Consider the following 8792-nt stretch of genomic DNA (forward strand, 5'->3'; position numbering starts at 1 on the left):
ATAAACTCAAGACTAACAAAGTGGGCTTAAACATAAATCACAATACAAAATGACAAAAACACAAGAAAACTGGGTCAGATGACCCAGGACAATGACACATATAACTAAGTGACAAATTGATATTACTATTATTAAAGTGATATTATTAAAATCAGTGATCAGTACAGTACAATACAGAAATTTGCCACAACAATGGACAATAGCGCTTGGACATTTCTCATGGATAATATCTTTCCTGTGTGGACCAGTGTTCTCGATATTGCACTGACTGTTATTTATGGGAAGTATTGTTGAAACTGTAAAACCCTTGTTCTAAGCTAAAGGATTTTTTAGCGTTCTTTGTGCACTTTAAACCGGTTTTGGATTGGACTGCTGCAGCAGGAGGAACTTTTTACGTTTTTTCCTTTTCTTTCCTTGTTATTTTTCATTTAAATATTCATTTAAATACATGGTACCTGCACAAACGTTTTGTGTTGTGTGTATTTATTGATTTTTGAACATCAGCTCCTGTTGCTGTTGGAAGTCTTCTTATTGAGTCAATTGATAATAGCCCAATATCTGGTTTGTATGAATTCATTAGCGCTTCATCAGTGTTACGTGAGGTTATTGTCTACTGAGAAGCAGTGCCATGACAAAAGGTCTTGATAATTTATTCAAAAAACAAAGAGAGAAAATAAAATGTGTTTATCTTAAATAAAATTTTCTTTTTTGTCTGCTAATGTGTCCAGTAAACTCGGTAACATTGTTACATGTGATTTCTGTGTCATAAATCTTTTACATGTTTGCTAAACTGCAATAAAAATGATGGGGCCCATAAAGAATTTAAGTAACTTGAATAACTGTTGAACAAAAGTATAATGTGGACTCGTAAAATATTAATCCTTGATGATATTAGTGCACAAAAAAGCTCCAAAATCATATTTTCAAATTATTTGTCCATAACGCAGCTGAAAAATAACTCATTCGAATGATAATTTATATATATATATTTTTTTATTCCAAACATTTTATATCCTGCTATTTTTTTTCTGACGATACCCAAAACAAAATAGAAAACTTTCTTTTAAAACAATCTATTACTTAGATTGTAAATTAGGATTTACAAACTCATAAATCACTTAATTAAATTCCTAACAACATGTCACCTGCACTTGATGAGGTACGGGCTAAAGCATGGAGATACAAATGACATGCACACAAAGGTATCTAATGCATTTCTGTGTTAATAAAACACACACACAAACACTGCATTAACCTTGTAGAACAGCAGCACAAGCTGAAACATAATCTGCAACACAAGCTGTGCTCAACCTGTTTTCATGCTCATCAATGAAATAAACAGGTGAACGCAACTAGCGGCCAAGAGTGACACTGAAGTCTGTACAGCTGAATTTCGTAAACAGGTTCATTTTTTAATCTCTTCGAATTTTGAGCTGGTGTGAGTACAGATTGTTGAATATGAAAGAGCAGAGATCTGATCAAAAGAAAATCACCAGAGAAACAGCATGAAATCACAGAGTTAACAGGATTATGTGCAAACAGAACGTAAGATGGCTGATTACAGACACCACTTGAGATTCAGTCTCAGATGCAGACAAAACAGGATTACTCCTAAAAGTCTGCAAATGAGCTCTTCAGTTAAAGGCCTCCAGAAACAAAAATCCTCCAGAAGGCACAGCACCAGCTGAATGGGTAAGACACACATTTTTACCATCAATGTGCTAAAATCTTAAGAGATACGACAGAGACTTACAGTGCTTCTAGATGAGAATACTCTTCAAAAGGTGATATAAAAAAAAAGACTTGTCTAGCACAGCATGAAAAGTCTAAAAGGAAGTTTGACTTACTGGTTGTGTGTTAGAAACCACATATAGTTAGGGCTTGATCAGGTGACCCTGAATCCTCACTTAGTTATGCAGCACTGGGTGTATGCTGCTGGGGATTCCCATGATGCATTGAGTGTTTCTTCTTCAGTCACCTTTTTCATTCATGTGCATATACACCCATCTGAATTTGATTACAAATTATTATTAATCTCACAGAATGGCTTTTTTCCTGTCTTCCTCCCCTGACCTACTTGGATAAGTCAAGTTAGCCTGGCTTTCCAAAATAAGTGTCTAATGAAGCTGGTGTAAGGTGTAATGTTTTTTCTGTAAATGTTTTAATGTGAAGTAAATTGATGTTAGCACGACACGCTTCTTCTCCTTCTGCAACTTTTGAAACTCCATTAATTTGGATTATTTTGAAATTCAACTTTTTAAGTGAAAAATGTGACCACATCTGTGTCACAGCTCTGTGAAGGTAAAAACTCCTGCAGCCTCCTCTCTCTTCCTCATTTTAGGAGCAGAGACCTCCTAAAGCATGCAGCACTGACACTGGTTTCATGCTTAGAGGAGGCTAGACATTAGAGACATGAGGAAACCATCAATTTAAAAAAAAAACCCATATATATATATATATATATATATATATATATATATATATATATATATATATATATTTCCCAACGTACATCGTACTAACCTAAATCACTAAATGCTCTAAAGTTATTCAACAAATTCTAACATAAAAATAATACTAATCCAACATATGAAGACAGTGGCACATAGAAATAATAGTACCTCAATTACAAGTTTTGAAAACTTGATATAAAGCGTTCAACATCAAACATATGTTAGTTTGATATGCAAATGTTGTGTTAGAATACGGCTGAAGAGAAAGATATTAACGTTTTTTAATGGCTTTGAATATTATTCCAGATTTGTGGACCACTGCATGGTCAAATTGTAGATACAACAAATAAAAATAAATAATAATGCTATTATTAGAGACACATTAAAGCAATGATGAGGTTCTCTTCCTTTAGTGAACATCAAGCTGTTTCCTGCATGTGGACATTTTATGGACTGAGCTCTTATTGGTTGTTGCACATGTGAGTTATGGATGACTTCCTGTGCCGACTATGTGGTGTTAACAAAAACTGACTGGTCCCTCCTTTTCCTCTCTCAGCTGCTCATTAAACACCTGACTGGAATCCATGTTCCTGCTTTTTTCAGCTTCCTGCTGCTCATAAGCTAAATTTGATTTAGTGCAGTTCAACCACCGACTGAAAAAAAGTAAAACAAACCAAACTGACAGCTCTTTATTTCACTGATTTTGTTCTTTTCTACTTGCTGTATTTAATTTTGAGGTAGGATCGCATTTTATTTTTGCATTACTTTAAGTTTTAAAAATGTCGTCATATTTATTCAAAAATAAAAGGAGGGAGGAGGACAGGAAGACATTGGTGTCTTCTACTGTAAAAATAATATATTTAGTAAACCACATTTAGCTGTTTTGGCTCTTTGGTGTTATGGAGTCACAGCCTCTATGACGACAAACCCTAACTCTGCTTTCTGGTCTGAATTCTGGATAAATTCATTTAGACGTCTAGAAAGGAGAGCTGCACCATCCAAAGTGGGATGGATGCCATCTTCCTCAATAAGACCAGGGTTTTCCCAGAAGGTTTGCCAGTTATCAAAGAATTTCACACTGTTTTTTGAACACCATTCAGACAGCCAGCGGTTCAACGACAGCATGCGGCTATAGATGACATCATTGGTCTCATAGGGGAGGGGACCAGAGAAAACGACAGTGTCTGACATTGTTTTGGCAAAGTTACAAACTGATGCAATGCTAATTTTGGTGACCTCTGATTGACTGAACCTGCTGTCATTACTGCCGACGTGAATTACAATCTTCCCAAATCTACGTTTATTCTGAAACAGCAGTTTCAGATAAGCTTCAATGTCACCTGCTCTTGCTCCTGGAATGCAATTGATCACAGTTCCTGGAGTCTCTAGCTGCACATCTCTGAGTACAGAGTCGCCAATAAGCAGAGTTTTTTCCACAACGTGTAAATTGTCTTGAATGGTTATAAAATCTTTATCTGAGTTCTCCTCTTCCTCAGTGTTCTGCACTTGTTGGCATTGCTCCTCACTTGAAGACCCCTTCCCACTAGTTGGTGGATTTAGAATGGTTTTTAAATAATCAAATAATTTCTTCTTTTCTCCTCTCAGTGTTTTCTGTACTTCTTCAATCGTGTCTTCATCTGCCAGCCGATGAAGGAGAGGTCCACAGTAAAGCCTGACAAAGCAGAAAATCTCAGTTAAAGTTGATGAAGTGCGTTAAACATCTGTGGAGCACATCATTGGTCTGGTGTTTACCGGGCACACTGAGGTTCTGGTAGAGGGGAACACAGCAGCTGGTTCAGGTGGAGGCTCTGCCTCATGCAGCACTGCCATTGGCTGAAAGCATGAGCCACACGGGGCTGCCATTTCCTCCTGATAGCTGCATCCTTTAAAGCTTTCATCTTCCTCTCAAACTTGTCCTCTACAGACAAAATAAGACAAAGTTTCAGTGACACAGAACCAGAGACCAGCAGCAGTTTGTCTTCTTGTTCAAGCTGATGTAGAAGCGTCTGTGCTGCTGCTGTCACACAAACACTGATAACAGGAAGTCTGACTACAGTCCAAACCTGCTGTGACATGCAAGGGCATGAGTCGTCTCTATGGGCCCACTTCCTTTCAATGTAGTCAGTAATGACTTATGTGCAACATTTATTAACAGTCCATGATGTCCATGTCCGCACAGTTTTCACTTATATTTCCCAACATTTTGCAATCTACAAAAATTTTGTAGTTAAATGAGTTTTATTTGGTGTATCTTGAAACATTGAAAACTACAATTGTAACGACTTGTAACACTAAAGAGAACTAAACAACATTTCACCAGAAACATGTTTTGTTGCAGAAACAGAAAAAAAGAATTACTTTTTTTAAACCTTCATTTTATTTGCTCTTTTGCTGCCATTATCCTCTATCACGCTAACAGTCTTTTTCTAACCTGGTCCCCTGTTAACCTGCTTACAGCCTGAGACTGTTTTCAACCTGTTTGGTGTTGAGGTCAAAGCAGCTCATCAAGACACACAAGCATAACTGTAAATAATGTAATTGTCTTTGTAACTGAGAAAGTTTAAATAAGTGTTGAAACTTGGGTTCAGAGTGTTTATACGTTGCTGCTTCAACCTCTCTGACAGTTTCACATCTGGCACTTTTTCATTGTGTTCAATGACAGTTGATAGCCAAATCAGATTTTGTTTTACATTTTATAACAGTTGACCTTTCCTTACTTTGCTTTTCTCGATTTCCTTCTTTTCATTTTTAATGCCTTGATTTTGCTTCCATAGGGAAAAGATACCCCTCATGATGCACATTCACAATCAGTCAAGTTCTTCCACACCAAACCCACTCATCCATGTCTCTTCCGTGTCTGTGGACCTACTTTGTGCACTGGTGTCCATCCATGTTAGAACAGGAAGGGGCCATCCCACTTTTCTGACAACACACTGTGCGCCACGTTATTGTATACATCAGATGACTTTCTACAATGACGGATATAGACGAAATACTGTTGCTGTTACTATCTGCAGTTTTTACACACTTACATATACATATGCAGTTACTTTCCCTCTATTTAGAAAGACAGAGGCGTCAGAGTGAACTTCGGACTGGCTTCTACATTCAACACAGATGCTCTCACAACCCAAATCCCAATGCCAAGGTTGTCTGTTTTGGATGAAGACTGGATCGAACCCCCACTTTGTGGGACAACCTTGAAAGCGAGGCGGTTCTTCCAGAAAAATGGCGAGAGAATTTTTGCATGTTGAGGACTTCACTTTTGGCTCTTTGTGAGCTACTTCGTCTGCACATTGAAGGCCAAACAACCAAAATGAGGTTACCTGTCAGTGGTGTAAAAAAAAGTTGCATGCACACTGTATAATTTAGCTGATGAAGTGAGGTTATGCAAGACTGCACACGCTTTCGGACTATCAAGGCAAGTGGTGCTGAAAATAGTAAGACAAGTTTGTACGGCAATTACTGTTCACTTGGGCCCTGTGTTTATACAGTTACCCCTCACCGAGTCCAAAGTAGAGGAACTTGTTGCAGGGTTTTACTGAGCCTATGGAATTCCTCAGTGTATTGGTCCTGTGGATGGGACCCATGTGGAAATAAAGCAACCATCCATGAATTCTATGAACTATGCTAACAGGAAGGGGAGATTTTCTCTGAACATACATGCCACCTGTGACTATAGGCATTAATTTATTGATTTTGCGGTGAAATGGCAAGGCAGTATACATAACACCTGTATTTTTGCAAAATCCATGGTGAACACACATTTGAAAAATGGCATGAACTGTGGAACATGAAGAGGCAATCCCAGTTTTCCTTATTGAGGATCCAGCATGCCGATTGCTTCCTTACCTAATGAAAGAATACACAAACGTGGGAAGCACTGCTCACGAACACTATTTTGTACTATGCTTATGTTGAGCTCGAATGGTCATTGAATGTACTTTTGGCAGACTGGTTTGGAACATTGCAAGTCTCCCAGTTCACGTTTTCTTGTGTTTTTGCTGTTTTATATTCCAGTGTGATATTGAGCAATAATTCCACCTCATTTCTGCTTTAATGCGCCATCTTTGCTTGCTCTCTCTCTCCCAGGCTTCTAGACTTCTGATTGGCCAACATTTCTACACAGGATTATTTTGTTACCTGTTTTTTTAGCATGTTCTTGACAGTGTTTGACTTTGTTTTTTGCGTTTACATGCGGACGAAGATATTTTTTCAAAACGGCACATGTGGACCGGATTTATTTAATTTTTTTTACAAAAACGGAACATCTCAGTTTACAGAAATATCTGTGTGTGTGTGGACGTAGCCTTGCTAGAGAGGAAATTTCATGACTGGACTTGTTGCACAGGTGGCGTGGTACCATACTGGAATGCACTGATCTCCTGAGAGTGAAGCATTCGTTCACTTAAGTTTGCAGAAGCAGTCTGCATACCTAGGAGCTTGAGTTCATACACCCTAGACCATGAGAGTCATTGGAACACCTGAACTCAATGATTTGGATGGGTGAGTGACTACTTTTAGTAGTACAGTATATTTTCTATCCATTATCTGGGAAAAATCTACCATATTACCCAGTAAGACTTACGTGGACCATTACGGTCACACACAAACCCCAGCAGGAGAGCGTGGAGGCAGTGGACAGTTTCAGGTTTTGGGTGGTGTTGTAGGCTCTTGAACCAGAAAACAGTCACACAGACTGGCAGCTTCAGCTGGTCGGGGATGTTTTCTAAGGCTGAAGTCTGAACCTGCAGAGCTTCTTCAAACACCCTGCGACGCAAACCCTCAGGAGCCTGCACAGAGAGGTACCACACAGACAAGATGCTCACATGTACCACAGAAACACGTTTATGACCTGTCAGAGTAATTAAACACATATTTATTGATTAACCTCAGTACCTCATGCAGACGGTGTAGTTGCAGCTGCTCCTGTTCATCACTGCTCACTTTTGGCAGGAGAGGTTGCACATCTATTTTATGATCCCTGTCATATTCAGTGCACATCTTATCTCCAATTAACAGTCCATAGAAGTACTGTCTGATACGGTAAGCAGCTGTGTAACTACTGCGCTGTGAAAAGTCCTCCACAAGAGCAGGCAGCATCATTGTCTTCTGATCCACAACACTTATGACGAAAGTGGTGAGTTCTCCACGCTCAATTTTTTGAAGAACCCATAAAGGCAGGTCAGAATCATTGTTTTTGGGATCAACATATTTTTGAATGGAGAGTTTGAAAGATCTGTCCTCGATCTCACGAACGTGATTTACAGCATTTTGCAGAGCGTGTTCTCTCTTCTGTGAATCATTACAGCTGTCCAGCTTCACTTCGCTTAAAAATGTAAGTATACCGTGCAGTCGTTTGATGTCGTATTGACCGGGTGAAGGTGAGTCATTTGCAAATATTTCCTTACCTAGTCTTGAATAATCATTTCCTGCTATTGAAGCAAAGACTGGCATGAGAGCAGGGTCCAAGTTAAAATGTTCACAAAACTTTGAACGTGTGTAGAGCTTAGCAGGAATTTTTCCATCCTTCTTTCTTTTCCACTCAAAGTGTTTGAGATGAAGGAAACCTTTGTACACATCATAGATGCAGAAATCTGTGTCAATGGACAGCACAGCACATTGTTTCTGATTTGCAGCAAAAAAAATCTCAGGGTCTGCCTCTCCTAAAGACTGTTTAAACTCTATGTCTTTTTCCTTCAAGATTTCAATGAAGACATCTCTGACCAGAGGTGGTAAGACGTTAGGCCTGTATCTTTTTCGTACAGTGCAGCCAAGCTCAGTCTCTGCTACTGACTTTGCTTTTTCCAGTTTTTTTTTTAGATGAGACACAAGATGTTCACGCTTCCCGGATCCTAAGCCTCCATCCAGGATAACGTACGGAGTGACTTCACAGTCCTGCAGAGTCTTAAAGAACTTACAGACCTCATCTTTGAATCCAGGATAATCTCCTCCACAGCGCTGGTCCAGCTTCAGATCAGAGAAATAATACAAAGAATAGTACAGAGCTGCGCCATCAATGACGAGACCTGTTTTTTCTACTTTAACCTCTTCGCAGAGAGAAGGTATCTGATCTATCAAGTCCTCTAACTTTAAAACCCCCATGATTCCTTAAAGTGTGGTGAAGGTGAGTGGTGGCTATTGTGCTAATGCCTCTGTGTCTGCAGATATTTATACACCTACTAGAACATCGTACAGGTACACGCCCACACTGACAGAACCAGTCACACCTGTTCTGACTAATCTAGCATACCTATGTTACTCTTTTGGTTTCATTTCTTTCATCTTCATGGTCTTCTTGTGGTCTTCTGTTTTATTCAACTTTTTTGAGCAAAATTA

General features: G+C 38.9%; 1 protein-coding gene across 1 annotated transcript; it reads right to left on the reverse strand.

Moving 5' to 3' along the window:
• Window positions 1-3350: 3350 nt before the first annotated feature.
• On the reverse strand, window positions 3351-8558 carry LOC134619213 (protein asteroid homolog 1-like). Its single transcript, XM_063464985.1, has 4 exons — window positions 7353-8558; window positions 7042-7246; window positions 4206-4371; window positions 3351-4125 (listed from the first exon to the last, which is right to left on the reverse strand). The coding sequence occupies exons 1-4, from the start codon at window positions 8556-8558 to the stop codon at window positions 3351-3353; spliced, it is 2352 nt and encodes a 783-aa protein (XP_063321055.1).
• Window positions 8559-8792: the final 234 nt, after the last annotated feature.

Source organism: Pelmatolapia mariae, linkage group LG20, assembly GCF_036321145.2.
Source record: "Pelmatolapia mariae isolate MD_Pm_ZW linkage group LG20, Pm_UMD_F_2, whole genome shotgun sequence".
Classification (NCBI taxonomy): Eukaryota; Metazoa; Chordata; class Actinopteri; order Cichliformes; family Cichlidae; genus Pelmatolapia; species Pelmatolapia mariae.

Coding starts and splice junctions, on each gene's coding strand:
- LOC134619213 (XM_063464985.1), bottom strand. CDS start 8,558: ATGGGGGTTTTAAAGTTAGAGGACTTGATAGATCAGATACCTTCTCTC. Junction 7,247..7,352: donor AACTACACCGTCTGCATGAG/GTACTGAGGTTA, acceptor CTCTCTGTGCAG/GCTCCTGAGGGTTTGCGTCG. Junction 4,126..4,205: donor CCAGAACCTCAGTGTGCCCG/GTAAACACCAGA, acceptor CTGCTTTGTCAG/GCTTTACTGTGGACCTCTCC.